At 43.7% G+C, this 26,562-nt stretch overlaps 1 protein-coding gene across 1 annotated transcript in view; it reads right to left on the reverse strand.

Moving 5' to 3' along the window:
* The window catches only part of SOGA1 (suppressor of glucose, autophagy associated 1), a 35,455-nt gene extending 9,457 nt beyond the window's left edge, over positions 1-25,998 (reverse strand). The window contains exons 1-8 of the mRNA XM_053453320.1: positions 25,308-25,998; positions 18,979-19,203; positions 13,649-13,807; positions 11,181-11,240; positions 7,860-9,098; positions 2,759-2,890; positions 1,249-1,374; positions 656-886 (exon numbers count right to left, since the gene is read on the reverse strand). Coding sequence (XP_053309295.1) covers positions 656-886; positions 1,249-1,374; positions 2,759-2,890; positions 7,860-9,098; positions 11,181-11,240; positions 13,649-13,807; positions 18,979-19,203; positions 25,308-25,787 — 2,652 coding nt within the window. The 5' untranslated portion in view covers positions 25,788-25,998. The remainder of the gene's footprint in view (positions 1-655; positions 887-1,248; positions 1,375-2,758; positions 2,891-7,859; positions 9,099-11,180; positions 11,241-13,648; positions 13,808-18,978; positions 19,204-25,307) is intronic.
* Positions 25,999-26,562: the final 564 nt, after the last annotated feature.

Raw genomic sequence — 26,562 nt, forward strand, 5'->3', positions numbered from 1 at the left:
GATATAAAGAAAGCTATACGGCCACGCGGTATCCAGCAAGTCGCGTACAAAGCGCGCCAAGATTTATTAGCAGAATAATTCCCGGTGTTTAATAAGATGTCGTTATTCTCCTGCTTAACATCATTCACAGGTCACGCGTACAACTAATCTCACGATCCTAACGGCTTCTTACATACACGAGCGATCAGACAATTAATGCACACAACACGCTGCCATCAGAACCCCGCAACACGCTCCATACAGCTAACTGCCATCAGAACCCCGCAACACACGCACCATACAACTAACTGCCCCCAGAACCCGGCAACACACGCTCCATACAACTAACTGCCCCCAGAACCCCCCAACACACGCTCCATACAACTAACTGCCCCCAGAACCCCACAACACACGCTCCATACAACTAACTGCCACCAGAACCCCCCAACACATGCTCCATACAACAAACTGCCCTCAGAACCCCGCAACACACGCTCCATACATCACACTGCCACCAGAACCCCGCAACACACGCTCCATACATCACACTGCCATCAGAGACACAACCAGTCAACTCAACAACATTGTTAATCGAGGTTTGTGTAAATAGTATGGGTTATATTAAGATAATTCAGCTGTACAAAAAGGGAATTAGCGTTCTCTGCATGACGCGTACCTCCAGAAAGTCCTCTCCCTCATTCTGTAGGACTCTGCCTTGTCTCCAACGCTGCAAGAACCACTTGAGCTTCATAAAGAGCAGCAGGAGGCTTTGCTTGAACTGTTGGGTCTCCTGTATCAGTACATTCTTCTCTTGGCTCCAGAACTTCTGCTCGAGCCTTTTCTGAAGGGCCAGGCTCTGGAGCTGAAAGTCACGTCTCAGGAGCTGCTTCTGGTGATCTTCTTTCAGCTGAAAAGAAAAGGTAACAATAATACCAGCTCTCCATTCCCCCCAAAAAATAGGATGATTCACTCCAACCATGGACGTTACGACCACATTCCCCCATTATCTCCTTAAGTAAGTACTTCCCTACACCACAAACCCTCATCTTCTGCCCCTTTCCCTTCCCTAACCCTATAATGATTTCTGGTTTTGATATTTGAAATGTAATGTTCTTGTAATGTTCTTTTTAATTGTTTGACTTTTCTATCTCCTAAAACTCAACTCTACCGTCACCTCTGATTTACGGGAAAGCTCTACTGAAACTTCATGTACTAAACCGGTCACTTTGAAGATATGAACCGTGTTTGGGATATCAGACGAGTGCTGACCTGGGCAATCCTGCGCTTTACGGCCTCCTCGTCTTCTTTGCGGAGCTGTCTTTCCTGCGATAGCTGCTCCTGCAGCCCTTGCATCGTCTCGTTGGCATCGGAAAGCACAAGTTGCAAATCCTTGATCTGCATGGAAGGAAAAAAAACATCTTAACACCGGTTTTGCAGCTCCAATGAAACTATGAGCGACCTTTGCATGTTTACAGGATGAACGTTGCTAGATAGACACCTATTCAGGTAGAGTAGACTGAAATCCAACGTAACCGTGAGCATTTGTCAAATCCACTAAATTTTGGTTTGTGGCATGGAAATCGGAGTCATCCCTCCAAGACCGATAGATCGCATTTAAACAATGGGTAACGATGCAGATACAGTACAATGCAGGGTAGGATATTTACATGGCTTTATGATATGCATTGCCATACGATACACGATATATCATATTTATATGTATAATAAACACTGTACACGCTGGAAAAAAATATATCATGCCTTAAATCATACAATATGAGATTTAATCTCCCATACGCTATGCAAATCTCTCCACCGCATGACACGGGGGTTTAGAACATTGTACAATACAGGGCGTCCAATCTGCCGTCTACAACGGGTAATAAAAAAATCAAACTCCTCCCAACATATGCGATAAAAGCATGATTTTCATGCATAAAACATTAAACCGAACCTCGTAAACAACAGAGAATATCATTATAGATTGTTAGCTCGGAAGAGAGGGGCCCCTCTTGTTGTTCGCTACCGGTATGTCTTAACTGGTAACGACTGTTATTGTCAGTCTATTGTCAATTGTAATGTTATTGTTAACAAACCCACTGTTGCAATAGTGCTGCAGTATCTGCTGGCACTCCACACAGAAATATAACATAGAATGTGGGTTTCAGGAAATATACACGACCTCTCAATCCTAAAAGAAACGCAAAGCCACCCGTGACCTTCTACTTTACAAGGTCGTGCGGAGTGCATATTGCATCCATTCTGGGACTCCATTGGATTGTAACGTGTTGCAAGCTTCTGGCAGCCAGTGAGTTAAAAAGTGTTGCCATGCAGATTGGTCCACACAGTCGGTAGAAAGTAGAATGGAAACAGAGTTGCCAGGCAACCATGGAAAATGTTGCTAAGCAGCCAAACACCATTGACTAAAATGATACCCGATTCTACGTATTGATGTTCAGTCTGGCTTTTATCATTAAGCTCAGATGTTCGGTCTGCTAAGTCGACCTAATACCGCCAAGCAAATGGCATATCTATGTAGCTCTCCATCTCAAGAGGCTTGGGGAGTTTACCCCCAAATATTTGCTAGGTGGTAAGGTACTAACATAATCCTTTACACTTGAGTTACTGGTGGTCGTTGTCCATCCACTCTGCCAATGGAAGACCGGCCAATATAGTCCCAGTAGAAGACCGGCCAATATGGTCCCAGTAGAAGTCATCCCACCGCATTCTAAACTGCATTCTTTGTATATCACAAAACAAAATACGTTGAAACACCTACCTCTGCTGCGTAAGACTCGTTATCTTCAGACTGGTAAGTCTTGTAACCTTTGGTTTGGTCAAAGCCATGGTCACCATCATCCTTCCTCCAATAAGACTCGTCCTTCTCTCGACCGTTCCTACACTCAGGCTGCTGCATGCGTGGGCAAGTTAATGAAGAACAGAACAAGAAAGGCCAGGGAAGGGAGTAAAAGGGAAGAATCAAATAAATAAAAAATAACAAAAAATAAATACATGGATCTCAAACAATTAAAAAAAAAAAAAGACAAAAGAAAAATTAAACAAAAAATTACAGAATGAAAAAAAGGAGGAAAAGAAAGAAGAGTTTGGAGACGGAGGAGTAGGACAAGGTGGAGAGGAAAACAAAACACGTAATGAGTAGACACGCGGGCTGGGGGTTTGTTAGGGAAAAAAGACAGGAAGAAAAAGAGAAGGGAAGAAGATGTGCAAACACCGGTTATGGTGCCCATGCAGTGAACGGGGGTGTGAGGGAGCAGGAGGGTAAAGGGGGGCAATTAGCTCTAAAAACCTAGCATCATGCAGGAAAATAGAACTCTGGGTATGAAGAGCGTGCCATTTAATGACCTCATTCGGCCATATTGATGAGGAATTTTGGGACGAAGTGTGGGAGAATCAGCAGAAAATCCCATTGGTTTCTTCTGCTATTTAGAACTTTGACCCAGAATTGTTCCTCATACATATGGATTCTCTCCAGTAATAGGAACCCTAAATGTATCTATACATTAAGGTTTATGTGTGTAGAGCCTCTAAGAACTGAAGTGGGATAGAATTTTCATTTGTTCTGACAACCTAATATTAGAGCTGGTATCTAAACTTTGAGTAGACAAGCTGGCCCTCCATTGGGGAGCAGATAAATAACGCCTGGGAATGGGAGATGCACTTAATAGCCGACTGCTGTTGTCATAGATTAAAACAATAGTCAATTAGATTAAGTCATAGTTTATGATTTTTAGCTTAAATGTCATTTTCTGGGAGAGGAGATCGGTTGCTTAGAATGGCAGAGATCTCCTGTCCTGAAGATCTCCTACTGCTCACCATTACAAAGACCGGCTGAACCAATCGACAACAATCAGTAACTTAACACGGCAAAGATACCCTCGGCATTCATCATCGTATACACAGAAGGTGGGTTTTTACACACACATATTGCATATTTTATATTGTGTGTGTGGGAAGGGCAGTTAGAAGGGGAGCAAGGTGAGGAAAAAAGTGAAGGTGTCTTTAAATCTATAGTCTCTATCACAATAACAGATGAAAAGTTATTGACTAAGACCTTCGTGCTACAAAATGGAAACTGAGAACATTAAAGATCAAAGTGATCAAATCGTTCTGTTCTCCCACTTTCACCTCCGCCTTTCTTTGAAGCAGCCCTCTCCATTATTCATTGTTCTCTCTTCATTCTTTCGATTAGTCTGCCTAATGTCCTCAACTTCCCTCCGAGCAAGTGCCCCTGATTGTCGTCACACATGTTAAAATAATCCATGTTCCTTTGACAAAATGCCCCTGGGGCGGGACATATGCCCCGCTTCCCCTGTCTGCGCACCATGTGATTGTGTAGGTCAAACACACTCGTTGAGTACGCTCTTGATATTCGTGTCCATATCCGTATCAATAATATTAGTTCTGAAGGGATCAGCCCATGTGGTGGCCCAAACAGTACGGCTGGCTACAGCCCCAACAGCCCAGAATCTTTCTATATACCGGTTCCTAACAACTTACTGCTGGAACCAGTCTTCATTCGTGTCGATCGGACTCTTAGTTCTAGTCGTCGTGTTCCACAAATGTAACCGATAAGGGAGCAGACCTTCCAAAGACCCAACTAAGAGATCATCCCACATTCTCAATACCAACAGTCTCCCGGGATCGGGTAAAACGCGCCAGACTCTACAAGTGGAAGAGACTCGCGAGGCACAGATTGCTTTAACCCCGACGATAAGGCTGTGTTTACAGAAGAGACATCTGCCGCCGGATCTGTATTAAGATTAAGCTCCCGAATGCTTCCAAACAGTTCAATATGGCAAGAGAAGGACTCAATATGCCTAGTTAGGATTATACGTAAATACCACCAGGCAGACGGGGGTAGAACGACAGGACAGGCTTAGTGAATAAAGGATCCTGGCAAAGGTCTGGAGACTGGATTCAAAGACACGGCTCCCCAATATCACTCTGTATCCAATCAAAACGCAAGTTCATAGAAGATTAAACGGATCATCGTTTTGTATACCGTTACAGTGATGGCTTTGACAGTTCAGCTAGCGTGGACCATTTCCCATGAAACACAACCGCCGACTTTGCATTTAAAGTGCCGTTCTGGGGCAATCGCTATAGCAACCAGCAGAACGTCCCTGTTGAGTGCTCTGCATTTAGCACATTGCACCACAAAGACGCTATTGTTCAGAGACCGGGGTTTGGAGAGGGGAAGGAGGAGCAGCGAGGCTTTAGTTATAAACCTCAGATGTGGAACACGGAATTAACCATTTGAATTCCTAAGAGGAGCTCTGCACATCACGCCAAGGATATAGTCCAACAACCAGCAACTTAACCGTAAGGGAGAGGAACGAGGATGCAGCACGGCATCATGGTGGCCATATCTACCAAGCTATGGTTTATGATATACATAATATATATGCGTCTGTAAATAAAATGGCAGGAGTGTTGAAGATCATTTTATTCTACAGATGTTACAGTGGATTATATTATTTTTATTACGTTGAAAAGCTCAGAACGTCACCAGAACCTCAGTTTTACTTTCGACGGCTACCATTTTTTCTTATTCACTGCTGAATAACCGTTTCGTAACAAGAGGATGAACCTGGGCAAAGTCTAAACATTCAACTCAAACTCCCAGTCATTTAACACGCGGGGCCCTCACAAGTAACACCGTATCCAAATGCCATTAACCATTTCATTTCCAATGGGCAGTAGGGCAACACATTCCTTAAATCTATGTTCTAGGCACCACCACTAATCCCGAGGTCCGTACGTGCGCCACTCCTCCTGTCCTCCTTTCATGGCTTGGTTTGGAAAACTCCTACAATAACCACTCACGTTCCTGCACTACAGCCGCCATAAACGCTTGCGTCTATGTCTATGTCTAAGCATCCTCTAACTTAATCAGTGACAGCAGAGAGGTATACGGCGTCACCCATCATGACTCAACTCAAAGCACGTAGTACGGGTCTCCAAATGCATCCGCAAAAAGAAAACCATGCAGCCATCCTCCCGACGGTCAGCGGTCTCAACCCCGATTAGGAGAAAGCTAAAGCGTTCACGTGAGCGGTAAACACAATTAGGAAGTTTAAGCGAAGGAGCTGGGTAGGTGGCTGGGGTTTTGCTCAGCCGTGCGCTCTCAGGTAAAGCCGCTATTATCCAGAGCCGCTTAAAGCTCTACCGAGCCGATGTCAACGGAGACTTATTCCGCAGCCGCGTTCACCGGAGACGTTTCACACCGGTGGAACAAAGCGAACGTTTAATGAATACCCAAGGCGCTGATTTTCCATCATCACTTTTCCCCTAAACAAACATGTCAACTACACATAAATAAAACCAATGGGATTAAATAAGCCGTGTGAGGCAGATGAACCAATTAGAACAAATCTTTCGATTATCCGTCTGATCTTCCCAACCATGAAGAACAAAAAGGCCGTAGCTCCTCTGTGTCAGGCAGGCGGTGTGATTAGTTCCGACTGCCGTGAACAGCCTGGGGGCAGAACGGGCCGGGTGAATGGGCTGAGACGCTATTACCCCAGAACATGGATTTTAACTATAGTTAACTATACATTATACAGGGTCAGCCCAGCGCTTTTTGCAACAGTAGCTCATTTGGGTTGGGCCTTCATCATGTATGTTGGACACAGATACTGCTTGTTCCGGAAGGCTCCTGCGTATTTAAATGGAACAGGGTCTCTAGATATTCCGGTTGAATGCATCACATGTTGTATCACGGACCCCCAGATGAAGAGATTTAGCCGTTTCCCATCCTTTCCGATTATGCGTGTGTTATACGGTTTGATCTGATCCGCTTTGACAGTTGTAACTTATTGGCAGCCAGACCACACGCTGACCGTTTCCTCCCCTTAATAATAGCGCGGCAGATGGGCAGCCTGTCCCTGTATAGAGTGCATTAACACATTAACCTTGTTTTATCGGCGTGTTTCTTGCCGGGTCTATGCGTACATCAGAATACTAAGTGATGCCGATCTCAACTCTAAAAGAAACGTCTGACACATAATCGAATTGATATACGAGAGTCCGTGCGCCTGCTGTCTACCTGAATATTAAACGACAAAGTGACACAATGGGCCATATTTAAACAGCAGATTTGGGGCAGTCACCATGGAAACAAACATTCAGCCTCTAATGCATTACTCTTTACAACTATAGTTCCCTGATGAGGTCTACTCCAGACAAGGCGGCCATCAAGGGGTTTCAGCTGCGGGGCCCACCTCTGGCAGGGCCCTGGAGCCCCCACAGACCCAGGCTGGGGAAGAACCCCCACATCCCTACCTTGGCTCCCCACTGACCCACATGTTGAGTTATTAATATTATGGACCATGAGGGCTCTAAGTTGACACGGGACTTGACATTTTGGATGGTGGACTTGACCTCAGATGCCACCACTGACCCAATAACAGGTCCAACGCAGCCGTACAGCACCATGATTGTTTCAACACAACTCATTTCTAGAAGGCTATTGGCACACAGTCCACACCTACCAAACCATCAGATCATTCACTTCAGGGACTAACCCTTTATAGTCTGTTCAGTAATCAATGACTGGGGCTAAAAACAAATATCCTCTTGAGGGCAACAACCTGAAGAGGGCATATTTCTCTTCCACCGTTGGTTAGAATGCGTTGTTCTAAAGATAAAGAGCAAAAATAAGCACCCTCTGAGCACAGAGTCCTATCTTTTCTGTGATTACCATGCAGCAGGTTACTTATTAGTATTATTAGCTGAAAAGGGGGTAAAAGTAGGTTAAGGTTGTTGTTTTTTTTTTTAAAGGGTAAGACAATGCAAATAAAGAAATTATTGTTGTGGGAGAGATAGGGATTCTGTGTGGCAACGTCCATGACACTCACCTGCAAGCTTGAGCCGTGATCTCTTTTAGATGAATCGTTTGCGTCCAAAGAAGTGGAGTCTGACGCCACCGATAAAGTATCCGTCTGTTCTTTACAACAGTCTCCTAGGGTGTCTACTTTCTTCGAAAAGCAATTCAGCTCTTGTTGTAATCCCACAAGACTAGTAAAAATGGCGCCGCACAGCTTGGAGTCATTCGTTACCGCGCTGTTATCTATGGCCTCTCTCAAAAGAAGGTCTCCACAGTCTTTTTCTGTACAGAGTTTGATACGCGAGGGGAACCCATTCGAATCAGATGTTAAGACCTCGATGGCCTTGCTTATCAACTCAGCCTGTGTCCGAATGCCATGAAGCGACTCAAGTTCTTTAATCGTTAGTGACCTGGACGGAGAGCTGTGACCAGAATCCGGAGATTTGAAGTTACCTGACCGCTCCTTGGATTCAGAGCAGTCTGTTTCTACACCTATGGGCCCTTCCCGCCAAAGAGGCGTAGGGACACACTGCGCTGAGTCGCCAGCTTCCGCGTCCGTTTCCATTAAAGGTTTTTTGGTCTGACAAGAGGCCAGATCGTAGCGCTGAAGGTTTGAAAGGAGTACTCGGTTCTCATACTGGAGTTTCTTCACCTTGCCGCTAAGCTCGCTGATCTGCATCTTGGCAGTGGTAAGTTCTTCCTGAGAAGGCTCGCTGATGACAGAGCAGCTATCCTCAGACAGGGTTATGTCTAGGTCATGGTCCGACTTATACTTGTTCAGCTCATTCATTAGGAGCTTGTTTTGGTCCTCCATCTCCATCAACGATCTCCTGAGAAGTTCTGCTTCTTCTTCTACGAACTGCAAATGCCTCCTAAGTTCAACAAAATTATCTCCGGACTCCCCAGGTAAAAATGCCAGTCTGCCATCTGGACCAAGAAGCTCACGGTCACCATGTACTTTCATCTCATCCATCTCCGCTCTTAAACCTCTGTTCTCGATCTCTAGCTCCACAATCCTCCGGCTTAAGAGGTTGGCTTCCTCTTCCACCAGCTTAAGGTGGACTTTCAGCTCTGCCTCCCTGGAGTGTGGGGAATTGGCCAACGCTTCAATGGACAAAGAGCTGTCAAGTTCTCCGAACATGGACCTATATTTAGTCAACTCCTCTTTCATGCTGTCATTGTCTTTCGCCAACTTTGTAAGCTTTTTACACATTAAAGCCGACTCTTCTTTAGCAAAGTACAGCTGGCATTTAATATCAGCACTGTCCTCCTGCAACCACAGAAAACATTTCGTTAGATACATTTTCATTCAATTGGCGTTTTCTGCAGTAAATATTAAATGTGATGTTACGAAATAACGCCTGGCCAGTGCTTCTTACACATATTACCAACGAAACCTTGGTGTGTGTATAAAAAGGCTTCGTGATCAAGAGGGAAACCAAGCAATCGTGTTTTGATAACAGTATACAGAGTATGCAGGGGAGCAGAGAAGACCCACTGAAAATTTGGAAACCAACCCAAATTTTGAATGGAAAAAATACATCTTTTTTACTAAATGAAAGTAGTTTTGTACCATGAACTATTATTTCATTTTTATGGACTTTTATCATAATATTTTCTAAATATAGTTTTTTTTATTTTACATTAAAACAAGTTTGCAATTAAGTATCTACTACAAAGCAAGCGGTGGGCGGCTATTTCTCTGATTAACATAAAATTAAGAAAATAAAATGACAAAAAAAAAAAAAATCTAATGCGGGTGATTATAATCCTGGTAAATACGAACGAGAAGAGAAAACAGAGCTACTTTGTAAGCACTAAAACATATAACAAATGGCGTCTCTCCGAAACGATGTGGTAGTCGCTTGTACTAACGATTTAACCCCGGCATGTGCCTCGGGATTGAAACGTATCTGGGTTACACGGCTTTACATACTATACGTCCCGTAACATTATAGCAGACAGAAAGGCATTTGTCCTTCTTTCCCCCGGATCCATGCAAATTCATTCTCCCCCAGATGCCTTTGCACTGTAATCAAGGAACATTCTAAAACCCCCTTTTCATGTTTCTTAACGAAGGCATTAATCAAAGCCCCATTGAAATGCAGATTGTGAAGCAGAAGATTGAATGCTAACGATTCTCGATAAACGAACATATTCAGGAATTTAGAAACATGATTTCTCTCGGCTCAACAAAAGAAACACAGTAAGCAAAATCTAACGGTGTCTTACATTTACATGCACCCAAATCTATAGAAAGTGAAAATAAAATACATTCAGAGCGGTTGGGTGCTTTAAATCTAATTGGGATGTAAAGGAATGGTTAGACTCCAATGGAAAAGAGGAGCAAGTATGGCTTGTAACCTTTATTAGTCTTTGTGTACATGTGCTTGTTACTACCTTTATACCTCCTGCCTGCAACAAAAATAAAAAGCATAAAAAAAAAAAATAAATAAATAAAAAGTATGGCTTTGGTCCATCAAAGCATCCATTGAACCAGTAGATTCTGGAATCATTTGGTAATATTTTTTTTTATTGGTTGATTTCATGTATTTTAGCCAAAGCCTTTGGAGGATATGACTTGCTCAGAATTAAGCGGCATTTATTTTCTGTGATAAAGTGTATTTTGAGATAGTTTTCAGCGCGGTTAGTTATGTTACACGACCCATTCCAAGAATTAAGACAACCCAGAGCTTTGTCCCGCTGGGTGTTAAGGGGGAATTATTACACACGACACGGTATTTGTGCACAATGTATCCCTAGAGCCAAAATGAAGCACGGTGCTACGGACAAACATCGAGCCGTATAGACGGTATATGCTTTACGGTGCCGTAGTCAGCATTTGATAAGTTCCAAACATCAAACAACCCATGGGCCAGCCAATGCTACCGATGGCACCTAATTCTTTTTTAGTACTTGATACATAACTTTATGGAGTTCTCATTAAGTGTACATTAAAAAACCCTTGTAATAACCGGTTGTATGACGCGTGGCTGCTTGTTACACCATTTATTACACAATGTTATACATAGGCATACAGTATTTAATGCTTGCCCTATAAAGCACGGTGTATACATCAGCCCCCCATATCCCGGGGCTCAAACCGTATGTAGATGCACCACACCTTTGCATGATGTGTTATTAGAGGTAACATTTTCAATTATTTCACTTTTTAATATGATTTCAAGAAGTGTCAGCATTCCCAGCACTGACCATTGACTGATAATTTGTTTCAGGAAAAAGCATTCTGGGATTGCATTTGTTGATTAAAACGTGTATTGATTACAATACATACAATACAGATACTGATTATCTTAAAGTCTGCTGGTGGCAGATTTAAACATCGTCATACCTGTAGAGGGGGCTTCTTATCCATCTTTCCCGAGGAGCGGCCTCGCTTCTTCAAAGAGTTCTGCAAAGAAAGAGAAGAACTGGTTAGCCGAACGTCCTAGAGACGGAAGACGGCGGCTCGCACGGCGAACAGAGCAAGAAGTTATGGACCTTGATATCACGCCTCATCGGAGATGTTCCTTTTTCTATATTAATCCGTACATTTCTTTATAAAGCGCCTGCAGGCTCAGTAGCGCTGTAACAATCAGTGGGATAATTTTAAGTAACACCAAGCAATAGGACAAAACTCAGACTGCTCGGTGTAACCGTATATCGTCTTTACATGATACACCGCCCATAATACAGAGTATTAAAACAATTATGCAATCACAATTTTTGTCATTAGTCTGTTACAAATGTAACGATGATGTGAAACATTGTTTAGTAGCTCAACACATAAAACAGTTAAATACCATGATAACATTCTTATGGTATTCCTATTTGGGAGAGCTGCGCCGTATGTAGGTTGTCCCTGTTCGTCGTGCAGAATGTCTTTTTATTTATTTATTTATTTATAACATATAACATAAAATCCTTTTTGGATCAGTGCTAGACTCATGCATTCCCACCATCTGCTCCATAATTATACCCTGGGAGGCCACCAACTTCTCCAATGGGCAACTCGTATCATAACGTGAGCCTCTGGCCGCCTTTCCCACCTCAGCCCAAAAAACACCAAGCTAGCATGGAAAGAGGGAAAGGGTGTTGGTCTATTAACAGGAATGCTGCTGCAATACAGTGCCCATTGTTCTCGGTCGCGCAGGCAGATCGCAGCTTTGCAGGAGTGCGGAAAATTGCTGCAGCCCAATTACGTTCCTGCTGGAGGCAACTATAGAGAAAGGAACATTTTATAAAACGTATAAATGCTATACTGTGCCTGGTCTCATTAGCAATACTCTAAATAATACGTTTAATACGAGATTATTTATCACCTGGGAGTCCGGAACAAAAGGTACAAATAGAACAAAAAAGCGCTGCGGTCCTGAGGGTGATACAAGGAGTCTGGAGGACTTGCATAAGAAAAAACGGTAAAGCAGAAAGGAGATGTTTCTTAACTAGAACCACAGGCTTTAAATACTATTTAAACAGAATAACCCAGCATGGGCTCGATATGAACTCCTGGCTCATCTGGATCGAGGTGCAAACAGCTAAAACACCTTCTCCCCTTACGTCCACCGCTTTTTAAGGATGGAATCAAGGGTCCGCCATATTGGGTGGACGAGTCCCACTTGGCTTGGCAGCAGCTCAGCGATCCTGGTCTGTACCGAGTGTCGGAGTTTAATAAAATTCCGGTCTATAGGTTGAAAAGGAATGGCCGGGGTGCAAATATAAATACAACCCTTGGACGTATAGCGCAACTGATGTTATAGCATAAGAGGCCATAAATCTTATTATATAGTTGAGTCGCCAGATGAAGCCTAGCCTTGCTTCACTGGGTCAGTTTCTTCTTTCTCCGCGACACCCACTGCCCTCCCACTAAAGGTTGTGACCCTAGGTGGGACCTTTGGGGTATATTATATATATATATATATATATATATATATATATATATATAAACATTTTTATCATAGAACCGTCTAACACACAACTGATATTATACTTCATTATTAGCTCTGTTTGACAGGTCTACTTTAAGTAATAACCTTCATCAGGAAGGACCGAGTGTAATCCCTAACCCCACCCTGTAAATTAACTGCGGATCGAAGGATAATACTGTATTTAATGAGATTTTTTTCCCAGAGAAAAAAGAAGAAGAGCAATTAAGTTCTTACTCGCCGATTTTTGAAGCTATTACACGGTGTAAACTGAGGCACGCTGAGGCTTGTGGTCTATTCCCCTGCGCATGGACTCTCGCACCGACGTATGGATATCGGTTGATCATCACCAGGGACTCTCCTCTCGCTGTAAGTTGAGTTGGCTCAGCCTACAGCAATTCCTCAAAAGGCCAACTCGCTGTACTCCAACGCGTCTTATATTTCACAAATCCTCCCCAAAAAAGCCTGGATTTCTGCCGCATTACAAGCACTGAGCATTTTCTGAATGTGTTCTTTGTTTACTTTCAAATTGTGGACAAACATGAATTTTTGGCCCCCGATAAGAACCTTTTAAGGTCTCTTCCAGCTGGGAATGATGTAATTGCTTGAATTTTTTTTCTAGCCTCAAACCAACTAATCCACCCAAAAGAAAGATTTAACAAAAAAAACTGAAAAATCGGTATGGTATGGGTCACCTAATATCGTGATGTCACGGCCTGGTATAATGACTAGGAACAAAAATGGATAATGCTGGAGAACACCCACCTTGGTTCCTAGACAGTTCTTGTCTTATGATGTGAATCCAGACTAATCAGATAAGCCTAGGAAGAACAATGCTTGCCCAGCAATCGAGCCCCACTTTGTAAACATCCAAAGTGTATTTGTAGCCCGTTACCTCTTTCATCTTTTCCATCTCGTTTTGCAGAACTTGTTTTGCCAAATCTGTCTCGATCAGCCGTTGGCGCAAGTCTTCATTTTCTTCTTCCAGCTTCCCCCTTTTCTTCTCAACTGCTTCCAACTCATTGTGGAGACGAATGGAGACATCTTTGGCCACCTGGAAAAAAAAAGGGATATCAGAACTTTTTCAAATATCTGTTCATCCTGCACAACAGCAGTTTTTTTTTTTTGGTTTTGACTGAAAGTGCTTGTTTTAAAACAGGAATACATTACTATACAGATCGCATTATATTACTCAAGTCACATCAAAAGACAGCAAAGTACCGAAGAGCCCGGAGAGGAAGCAATAGGTGACATTTTTAAAAAGGTTGAGGTCACCTTGGGGGTTAAACATAATGAGCTGGGGTCCAAAGCCCAATATCTGATGGTGGTTGTGATACAATAAAATATTATGACTATTTGAATCACAAAAGCCAATGAAACCTTCCCATATACAATGCAATTAGGGATACCTGGGTTAGGTTGGACCCGACGGTCTTTTTGTAACCAAACTATGGAACGTTGCCTCGCCAAGAAGAGCAAGATGTGTCACGATATACAGAGAATTTGACACTTGGCTCAAAGTCATATAGTCGGAGAGCGTTACGTTTGGGTGGGAGGTCAAATGGAGACTGAGGGTCCGATCCACACATTCATTTGCTGTCAGTTTCACTTGTGAACGGTTCTCAAACATGTTGTAAGAGACCTGCAGCAAATTGTTTTGACAGCTTGCATTTCATCCTTGTAGTCAAGCACATTACTGTTGTTTTTGCCGAGATCTGGGACACAATCAAATCTAACGTTCCCATTAGGCAGGGAATCCCCGGCATCTGCGCTCTTCCATAATGAAAATTATCACGCTTCGGATAAAATACCTGTACCCATTATTCCCATACCTCAAATTAAATATATCCTTATATATAGAAAGATCACCATTGTTATACATAACCAGTAACACAAAAGGCAGACCATGCATAGTTTATATTTATGCGACAGCTAATTATCATTATGTTTCTTTTAAAATAAGCAAAATGGAACCAACCCAATAAGCTCCCAGCATAAAGAAGCAGTGTTGGAGGGGAGGGTGGCGGAAACCATACAGTAACGTAGATTAGCACTAAGGAAAAGTAGCTTTTATTTCATATTGTTCCAATAAACCTTTATTTGTAGACCTGGACGCAGCCATTGTCAGTTGTCTAATGTTTTGGGTTACTCTCCCTACACAAACATGCCAATTGCCCAATTCTGTGTGGTAATTAATTCTATATATATATGAAAGGACTTCATTAGATTAACAGTCAGCTGGTCCCTCTGGATGATTAAGACTGAGTCATTCTACCAGGAGCCAGTATGATACAGAGCATGTATCTAGTAGAATCACAGGGCTAGGGCACACATATTATATATGACAAATAATGTCTAAAAATGCGGACATTAGAACTTTTTTTTAAAGCATAATACGGTAATAGTAATAAATAAAGGCTTTTGTGGAAGCTTCACTTTAATGATGCAGGCCAGTGGCCCCAACTTTATCCGATGTGCTTTCTTGCTATGCTTGTATTTCTCTCCCTTGTCTGATCAGCCATACTTTAAAATATAACAGAGCTATTGGGTTCACTCAAAGTTAATTTAAGACATCATTGTACGCATGCCACAGAGAGCGATGACAAACCACGGCAGTTACTGCAGCTTACACGCATTTCAGCTGTCAGTCCTCTTGAAACGTGTTATGGTTACAATGTGGTTACAATCTCTATTTAAAGAGCAGGGTGGACGTTCTGGGGAGCCACAGAGCTAAGGAGCCACATGGCCACCAGCTGTCCCGTACAGTAACAATTACTGGCTGAAATGTCAAGAGATTTGCTCCTATTTTGCCGATTTAAAAAGATCTTGAAATTATCCATTTCATTTGGTTATTAGCACATGGAAGGCTGGAAGTCGTTCCTACGGCCCAATTCGTCAAATACACAGAATATATCAGATCTCTGCATGGCACCGGTCAGCAATACCGGGAGACAAATATTTACTAAGAACATAGAGAGCCAATGCAGCCTCCAGTAATAGCAAAACCCAAGATCCGCAATGCATAGAGTCTCCTGACTGGGGCCTGGTTTGTGTTAGCAATGTCATCGCGCAGGAGCAAGCACGTGGGGGCTTTCCAGGCCGACCGAGCTCGGATGATGCAATACACTGAAATTACAGGATTTACAGCTGCTACAGTAATCAGTCCGGACGGTTCTCAGCACCCACAGCTCCATAATAGACAAAGGCCCGTCCATGTCTGTCCTGGTGTCTTCAGAAAAACTGGATTTGGCATAATGGAACTATTTCACAAGTTACATTTCCTGTTTTCATAGAAAGAATTATGGGGATAATAGCCGAGTTTATCATAAAGTGATTAGAGAACGAAGTATAAGACACTCAGACTCAGAATATCGTAAGGTAACCGACAGTTTAAAGGGAACAATAGTTATTGTTTCAGAGCCCAGTGAAGCAAACAGCCCTTTCTTCGCCGATCCCAGTTTCTCCGCCAAACAAGTGGTGTCTCGCTTAGAAGCGGCTCATTGATGTCCCACGGGATGGGGAGCGAGTGCGCTAATCTACAATCTAATGAAACAAAATAAAAATGTGGGGGAGGCAGTGCGGGAGAGCATCGCCTGCATGGAAAATAGCTGAGGGGGGCACAAAGTGTTAAATGCATCCTAGAAACCCCCCCACATGCATACCGCAGAAACGTAATGGGGCTGCTCAGCTATCATATGCGTGAAAGGGTTAATGATGAAATTTATTAGCATCAGCGAAAGAAAATCTTTATGTTACAATAATTGCAGACTTGTTATTATTAGTCAAATTGTTACAAATGTTTCTCGTCACAATAGACTCTGAACTCAGTGATGGATAAGCGGTTATATCACGCCTGCATTATGGATGATATGTAACATTGCGTCTTAAACACCGTCAGAAAGTATCTAGAGATTGTCAAATGTTTTGGATACTTCTACGCCACTGAAAACGGAGCCCCCGGATGATCCTTTTTCCATCATACGTACTGTCAAAGTCTATGGGCTACTCACTAATACCTCCAGAGTAAATAATCCATAAATCACATATTTATAATATATTATATATACACAATATCACATAGATCTATTATTGCTGATATGTAATTGTTTCCCAAAGATATATCTCCCTGTATGGCAGCTTGGAGGGAATCTATATGGACATAGATAAAGCTACGACCAAGCAAATCAGGGATCATAAACCAGGATAATCTAAATGCAAGCAATCGGTGGCCATGAAAGAGTTACTAGAATCTCCTCCGAAAAGCCTGCTTCCTAGCATTTTCCAGCTCGCCGCTCCCTCCCTTCTGCTTTTTACTCGACCAAAATATCAGCAGCCGCCGGTCTCTTACAGACTGAGCGGCTTTGTTTGGAAGAGGAAGAAACTGGCAGCGCGCAAGCGGTGTAATAATGGAAAATAAGGCCATTCGAAATAGGAAGGCAAAAGTCAGCAACGTAAACATAGGCCGGGGCCTGCTCTGGAGTTGCTAGGCAACTGGGGAAGAGCCCCGACTTCCTGCAAAGCTCTGGAGACCGATAGCGTTCAGAAGCAATTCGCCAGCAACCATGAAAATATCCGACAGTACATGAACGCCATATATGTCTGACACAATCCAGGAGGGATTGTAAAACCGTTACCATAGCAACCAATGGAGTGCTCCTGATGACTGCTCCTGATGACTGCTCCAAATTTAAAGTTTTGCCCAACAACAATGTAAAGCCCATATACCTAGGAAGATGGAGCTAAATGATTTTTAATATGGCAGCTATGGGGGCTTTCTTGTAATTAGTGGGTAGAGTCAGAGGCTGGTGGGTAATTTTATTGTAATAAAGCCAAGAGGGTAATAAAACTTAACTGCCCTGCCCACAGACTAATAGACTTCCCAAGAGGCCCAGCTGCCCCAGCCAGAACCTCCAGGGCAAATCTCCACACAAACCCCAGACATTACCCTCAGATACAAGCAATATGTACAAAAATCGTGCGGAGGGTTCTTCGTACTCCTTTTACAGAAGCGTCTCTGACCGACGTCCTCTGCCAGTACTTCCCGAGCCCGTTCCAGTTTGAAAGACATAAAGAAGGACACCGGAAATGCAAATTCCCACCAGCTGTAGCCCAACTGTCCTTCCAAAAGCCCTCAGAAGTCTACCAAAGTAAACAATTCTCCATCAGCCGTCCACTAGGAGGCGGTTGGGATTTGTGATGCGGAGTTTAAACCAGGATGACGCGAGGATTGCTAAGGATGCCGAGCAGATGAACCACACAAAAAAATCCAGATACCCGGATACCATATTTGTTCTAGATATCACACGTAACGAAAAGCAATTCAACAGAGATTCAGAGAGGACAGTATGGATGTCTACTCATCCGCCAGTCTCTCAACTTATTTACTCCCTACTTATATAGAGTAAACGTGTGATATATTCAACTTAAACAACAAGAATACTTACAAGGTCAAACCCTTACCGAGATTTGCTTCTCAAAATGCAAAGGGGGAAATCTGATTATTTTTAATAAAGAAATAACCTCCTTCTAAAAAAAAATCCTTTATCAGGTTTCTCCTTCAAGAAGATCTCTGTTGACCCTCTCTATATCGAGCGGTTAATCATTAAGACCCGTTGAAAGTCGGCACACCACTCGATGTATGTATTCTACAAGAACATCTCGGGTTTCTCACCGCTCACTTTAGTACAATGAATAGCCTGTTACCCCTATAATGAAGAACCGAGCAGACGTGGCTCCAGGGAATTCAGCAACAAGATACGGTGTACGGCCAAGGCCCTAAAGACAGCGCCGAGCCAAATCTATCACGGATGACAAACACATCCTGCCATGTCACCAGCCACAAACAGGCTACAGCTGGCACAGATAGCGAGGGCCGTGCCGACGGGCTGTAATCGGGGTGCGCCCTTCCCTTGTGAGGTTTACGCACGGCGCGTGCCAATGCCCAACGACTGCTACGGGAAAGATAAACAACAAGACCTCGGGAACATTGTACCTAAAGACCGGGCAAACTATTCTGCATTAAATGTCCCCTAACGACAGATGGTACATGGGGAGAAGGCCATGAATGCCAAACGAGAGGCCCAAATGAGATGGAGCTCTGGCCAGCAGCGCCTGGAAAAAAAAAAAACCTTATACCAGAACACTAATCAATTCATTACAACATCTTACCAGCCCTAGGCATATGCGTAGAAATAGATAGAATACGCAGGTTATTGTTGGAGTTACCTTCACATCTTGCTCCAGGGCACCGATCAGCTCTCCATCCACTTGTCCGGTCTGAGCCACCCTCAGCCCCCTGCGCTCAGACTTCTTCAGCCGGTACTGTAATATGCGGCATGTTTTGTGGACTTGCTCCAGCTGCTGCCTGAGCTCCTGAAGCTGATACACATCCTCCTCCATGTAAACGTCTCTCATCTCCAGCATCTCCGACCTCAGCTCCTCAATCTCATCCTGAAAGATGGAAGGGAAAGGAGACAATGCGTCTTAATCATGCAGACCACAAATAATAAAACACGTATCACACACGTGGAATAAGACAAACAGTGTAGGCATTCCGTGATGTCATCCAAAACGCGACCAACAAGGTCCACTACAGGTAAAGTACGTTGTCCATTCATTGCGTTAACAAAACTGTTATTAAACATATAGATGATAATATAAACTCACATTAGTATTGCTTCAACGAGGGGAATGGAACCATTGTTTCAGTCGGTGAACTATGTATTGTCCAGTGCAGTCATTTATTTTTTGCTTTTATTTTTAGCCATTATCTTCATATAAAAATTACCCAAATTATTGATTTAAATAAAAAATAAAAAAAAATATTACCCTGTCAATATAAATATAATATCTCATGGAGATGCCGGAATGTTTAGATTTGGTTTATTATTTTGGTTGATAAGTGTTAGTTTTATTCTTAGGCACGGAATTCTAACATCATAATGTGAACTAAAAGGAAGTTGGGATTGTAATCATCGCCAGCCATGCAAACATTCGAGTTCCAGCACAGCGGAAGCCTTGGGTTTATTTATTTATTTATTTATTTATTTATTTTTTTACAGCATTATCGGTCGATACGACTTTATGCATTACTTTCGCACTTGTTGTAAATAGGTTCACAAAAATCCAATCAAGGCTGTTCTCATCACGTTATTGACTCTGGGGGAGTGAATTTATACCCTATGTGCGGCTGCTGGATGGAGGTTTAAATTCATGTTGTAACCGGTCGGTGCCGATTACATTAACGTCTCCTTCATCCTCCGAGCTTTGCTGAGCATGCAGAATTGGCTGCATTAACCCATCGATAGCCTGGAAAGGCAAAGACTGCTTTTCTTGTACTAATGTAGTAAATAATGTTGGCATTCTGAAGGTACTCCGCATCTGCATTTCCGTGGACTGAACCAAGTGATACTTAACTATTCACAATCGCTAGTGTTTTGCCTTTTTTAACAGGATCCTTTCCTGCATGTTTAATCTCTGGGTGGGACCGGGATGCCTGCAAGTTGGGAAAATGGCTTTGCTTTTGTGCGATACGAGGGTCCTGTTTGTTTTCTGTAGAAGTAGGAATTTTATAGCATAATGATATGAAAGCGGGGGGGGGGGGTCAGTAAAACGCATATGTCGCCCTGAATTATTTTACGGGGTGCTGGTTACGGCAGCCTCTGCAGGGCCGGTTCACGGTAAGCTGAGCTTTGACGTCTGGAAGGTGAGAAGCTCTCACCCCGCGCAGGACAGCTGCCTGGGCTCCCTCTCAAGCTGTCGCTTTCCCCCCTGTGCTTTTTGGGCTCCATCATGCATAAAGAAAACACAAAGCATTGTTCCTTTGTCTTTGATCCGTGTGGCAAAGCGGACCAGGCACCCGCTCATGGTAAAGGTTATCCGGTCTTCATGGCAGGGTCAATTATACAGAGCTGGAGGAGACTCACATTGTGTGTTCTGGATGCAGCCGGTAAGCAGTGCATCGTACGCTCCATGTATGTGCCATGGGCGCTATGGAAAAAAAAAGCAAACTGATCCAAGCCTACGGTGTAATTTTACCATCTAGTGTCAATCTCGTACAGTGTGATTTTCACTTTCCTTTTTGTTGATTTTTTATTTTAATTACATCTTTGAAATGTAATTAGCTTCATTAGCTTCTATAAAAGCTTAGAATGCTTGTTCCATTCCGTAATTAGTTGTTTTACAACTATCTCTTCCACACACCTCAACCGGCCTACTCTGTAGTCCAACAACAGCTGGCCAACTACCGGTTGGTCATCCCAGATATGAAGGCCATGTATCTATTCTCACAATGATGGCCCCAAAATTATGAACCAATATCACTAACCTGTAGCACAACCTAGCCCCTGGGCGAGCTACGCTAATCAAAAGAGCATATTTATTCTATGCCATACCCAGCGTATTATTGTTATTATTAATAATAATAAATCATATGGGACCGGTATATATAATATATATATATATATATATATATATATATATATATATATATATATATATATATATATATATATATATATATATTCTGATCATACAAAATCTCACGACACATGATGCTAGCGGACACGTTGGCCACGTTATATGCCTATACTGCCACAGACCTTAAGAGTTAGGCTATGTAGCATTGTGGTTAATCTAGCCAGGGCTTCTTCCTTCTCACAACTAAGAAAGGAACGAAGAAACGACGGCAGAAACAGCTGCGGATTTAAAGTCCTTGCATAGAATGCGTGTGAAACGATGACAGGAACTCTTATTCCCCTAACCAAGTCTCTAAACTCCCCCGTGTTCTCCACAAACCACAAATGGTCAATACGGTCTATACCTCCTCCATTTACAATGTAAAGATATTCCCTGAGGTCTTCTCGGTTGCATTACACAAAGTAATCAGAAACCGTTGTTGGCCCTTGTAAGTATTTGGTCAGCATGGTTGTTACCGGTAAACACCCTGGTGCCACCAACACAGAAAGCACCCGGCCGGTAAGAACTTCATAATATTTTGTGGCACAAAGTGAAGAGGAGCCACGATTTTTCAATTTTTTTTTTTAAATATAAATATAAATTATATATATATTTATTTATTTTTTTAAGTTTAAGTTGTGTAAGATAATACTTTTTAGGCAGCTGCGCATTAACCCTATGTAAGTCTTCCTCCTGTGTTATCTTAGCCTAATCTACTAGACAAACACTCAGCTTTTTATTCTGCTTGTGGTATACAAAAGAATGACTCTGTTTCGATCACTCGGTCGGACTCTCTGACTAACAAAAGTCCATGGAAGAATAGACTTCATTAGCATTGCCGTAAAGAATCAGCTCGGCGTGGTGCTAGAGAAAGTCACCCAGAATATCACATGAACGACAACAACGGCTGCCTGCAGATAAAAGGATATTTAGAAGAATAAAAGGAGATAAAACACCAGGTTTTTATCGATGTCGACCTAAATAACCGTATTCAGCACTGGGTATTATTCTCAAGGAAAAAAAGATTTTCTCCATGTGACAAGGAGCAAAACCAGTGACCCTGCACAGACCATTACTAGATGCGTTACCGGAATGTTACATTGTTTGTTGTTTCTACCCAAAATAAACACCGTTACTGAACATTCTGAATACAAACAGCGCAATTCTAACCATTTCAGACTCTTTAGAAACAAAAGAACCGTCCGCTGATTGAGTTTCACGCAATGCTTTCCTCTATCTGCCGTCTCTATAAACCCAATGCCGGCAGCACACAGCGCTTACACCGTCAGGTTCTCTATTTAACCCTTTTTATACAGTTCAAAAGTTTGGGGCCAGTTGGAAAATGTCCTTTTTTTTTATCCATTAAAATGGATCAGAAATACAGAAGCACCGATCAGAATAACCAATATGCCGACCCCTTACTATGGCGTGTTTAGTAGGTAATGCCCTAGCTGTAGGGCCCAATCTGGCCTGACGGGGGTTCTGCGAGGCTTGGAGGATAAAGGAAGGGTGAAGGGAGAGGCGAATTCACTGAAATGATTCACTGAAGAAGCGGAGGATGACCCTACAAACAAAAACGCGTCCCGTCGCACCAGGAATGACTACACTCACTTCCGGAAACCACTAAGCGGCAACTCACGGCGCGTTTCAGCTGCGAAGAGGAAATCCAGAGAACGCGATGCTTAAAAACTAAAACGTAGCTCCAGAAAACTACAAAACGATCAAACAGAGCTGCGCGCCAACGCGTTTCACAGAGCTCTGCACACTCGTTATACAAACATGCAACACGACAGCGCATGCCCCCAACATCCGCTAGCTGAATAGAAGCTTTCTTATCATACCTCCCAAGTGTCCCTTCTAAGGAAAGGGAGTCTCTTCTTTCACACCCATATCCCTCTGCCCCCCCCCATATTACCCTCTCTTCTAAGCTTAAACAATGTTTAGTGGCCACAATTTAATATTCTACAGCCCTAAAAACCAGACCCCTGTGTGCATGCGCATACCCCACCAGGTATTATATAATGTCCCCTATTAAAGATATAGCATGCCGTCTGACTAACCGGAACTTGGATAGACCCAGACTGACCCGGTCCGACCTCCAGGCTGCTGGAAGAGCCTAATTATACGTTATCCACGAGCAAGGGTTTAGATTTACAAAACACAAAGCACCGTGAAACCTGAACCTCTCGTTACACTCGCTCCACGCGTCGAAACAACCGCCCCGGCACAACCATTTCACCAACAAATTAACTTAGACCCCCACGGCCAACAGCAGCTAAGGGGGGGGGGGCGCAATGCGTTTCTTGCCCACTGTGCAATCAAGGGGTTAAACCATTGGGTCATATCCTGTACTTGGGATGAGAGATTTATATTTATTTTACACGGATTTGAAGAAGCTGAACGATGACATCATCCAAGGGGCTACCAAAGCTAAATATGACTCTGGGAATTATGGGTCACGCAGCGTCCCAGCTCCAGAACTCATCTGGAAATAATTAAAGCATGCCGCAAAAAAAAAAAAAAGGGGGGACATCCGCTGCGCTCGTCTCCGTGCCGATACTTATTACCCCGCGGGCAGCCAATCACAGGGCCGCCTGCGCAACGGCCCGTTTTAAAAATAAGCAGCCGGCACTCAAAAAAAAGCAGCTGGAGGCAGACGATCTCGAATGAAATGAGCTTAAATCAACCAACATGTGGGGTTCCCAAAGCTAAAAAGATTGGGCGGGGAGGAAAAAGGCACTTAACCATTTAATGACTACTTTATTAGCCTGGCAACATTCCAAAAAGACATCCAAATACAGAGCCCTCCGCATCCTGGTCTAAATCCTTTGGTTTAGATCGCTGGCACGTGCATAGATACATCAAATATCAACAATAATAATAATAATAATAATAATAATAATAATGCTTACATTTATCTAAAAATGCATATTTTAATACCAGGCGCACCCAAATAGCGGCAGTAAATACTCCGTGACTGTAAAAGGAACATTGAACACTGAACATAGCCATATGTCTATCCCATGCATGCTCCAATCCCCTCAATGACTTGGCCTTTACCACTTCTGATGGGAGGCGGCTCCACTTATCTACCATCCATTTCAATAAACTATACATGTGACCTGACAGTGTTTCCATTATGTTCTTAATTAACCACAGCTGTGTCTTTGAGACAGTACAGAAACGATGTTTTGAATGCAGCATGAACGGCTATGACATCATATGTGCTATATGCAAATAAATCCATTTGGTTATGGTAATTCTGTATTGCGTGGACATCATGGATGTGAACCTCTAAACGCAGTCATACGCGATGCGATGGCCGCTGTCCCCCTGAAGCGACTATAAACAGCAGCAAGCAGTCAAAGGGGCCGCTCCAGAACATGCGCGATCTTCACAACAGGACTTATTTAGGAAAAGGCAATTGTAGTGCAAAGTTTGGGGGGGGGGAATGGTCAACGCCTCAGCAGCCAATGTAATGCTCCTTCTGATTGGACCATTCTACTGGTTGCTACGGTAACACCACCATGTTCAAAGGTTTTTTTTTCAGAACCAATTTGCCCACCGAAAATATAATAAAAACATCGCTAATTACACAATTTCAGCTCTCTTTCCATAACTTGGCCGTGATTTGGTTACACGCTGCATCCGGCTGTCTATCTTTTCCTGGAGATCTCACACAATCCGATGGAATAGGTACCTCCATAAATGATCCAGTACTGGCGGATATATCCCACAGCGGGGTAAAGATTAAGCTATGGCACCCACTATATATATAACCCTACAGAACTGGATGCCCCAAGGCCATACTACTGTTCAGTGCACTTTAGGCACCTCCCCTGAGGTGCATCATTTAATGGATTTTACCACAATGACCAATCATACTGCCAACAACGATAGAAAAGCCAGTGCTTTGCGTATTCACTTAGAAAGGGCCCACAATTATTACACCTGAAGACATTATTTTTGTGCTTTTACTTACAAAACACTTCTATTAACACACCCTGTAGCCCCTCCATCAGCAATAAGGTACAGCACCTCATTTAGCCAGGGAAGACCTGTTACCTCGCCGAAGCCCCGCCCCCGAGGTTCCTCACCTTTAGGTAATCGTTTTCGGAGCGCAGCTCCTCCATCTCCCGTAACAAACTCTCGGTACCGCCGTCCAGGAGCTCCTCGGTCAGGTCTGAGAAGGCCATTGAGGCGCTCAGCGGGAGGCGGCTGGAAGCTCCAGAGACTCCGCACTCCTCGCTGCTGGTCCGGCTGCTGCTCTCCTCAGAGGCGCACGACCCCTCCGAGCTGCTGTCCGTTCCTCGCCGAGGGGCCGCGCCCCCCGAGGCTTTAGGCTTTACCCCCGGCCGGGGCGCCTGGGCCGCCTGCTTCTTTTTACCATTAGGTGACGGGAGCGGCCGTCGGGGGACCTGGGGCATCACAGAGAGGGAGACTGGGGAACCCCGGCGGGCCTTGGACAGGGACCAACCGGTCAGGTCTTTGGGCCGAGCGGGGGAAGGAGCCCGGTTCAGCTTCTTCTTCTCCGGTACCGGGGGAGGAGCGTCCCCGCCGGGCCCACCCGGCTCCATCACCCCGGAGATAAGCGGCTCAGCCCTCGGGGAAGGGTTAGGTCCAGTGAATATATTGCTAGATACCGGCTACGGGGCCCCTCTGAGCCCTATCAGCACCGGGGAGCGCACGGTATACTCGCCCGGCCCTTCTATCGCAGGGTGCACGCTGTGTTTGGGTGTCCCGGAGCCCAGTACCCGGTGAGAGGCTCGGTGTAACGGGCGGTGATGCGTCCTCGACGATCATCAGCTTCATCTGCTGCAAGGAGTAGGAGGGACAGGGGGAGGCGCCTGGGCGATGGGCGGAGTGAGGATGCGGTCTGCGTGTGAGTGTCACATCCTGCTGCCGCCGGAGTGTGAGGGGTCCTGGGGTAATCCGGGGGGGGGGATATTCCGGAGGGATCCTGTGGGTAGTGCTGGGGGGGATCCCGCGGGGCAGTAATCGTAGGTGAGGGGCAAAACCTTTTATGTGGCCGCAAAGAAGTATCGTCTCCCCTACACAGAAACTGTGTGAAGCATCAAATACTCTTCATATTATCCAGCAGAAGTGATAATATCTCTATGTAATAACTAATGTGTAATAATAAAATGTATAATATATATATATACTATATACCTTATATATATTTCTTTAATTTACAAATAAAACATGAGATTAAAAAATACAAATGAATCTGCAAATTTGGGACGAGATCTGCAGATCTTTGAGATCTAACCGTATGGAATTAGAACGGGATCTGCGAATCCCGGAGTCATCAACAAGTAATCTGGTTTAGTGACTAACAGAGCTGGACTT

Source organism: Spea bombifrons, chromosome 13 (genome assembly GCF_027358695.1).
Source record: "Spea bombifrons isolate aSpeBom1 chromosome 13, aSpeBom1.2.pri, whole genome shotgun sequence".
Classification (NCBI taxonomy): Eukaryota; Metazoa; Chordata; class Amphibia; order Anura; family Pelobatidae; genus Spea; species Spea bombifrons.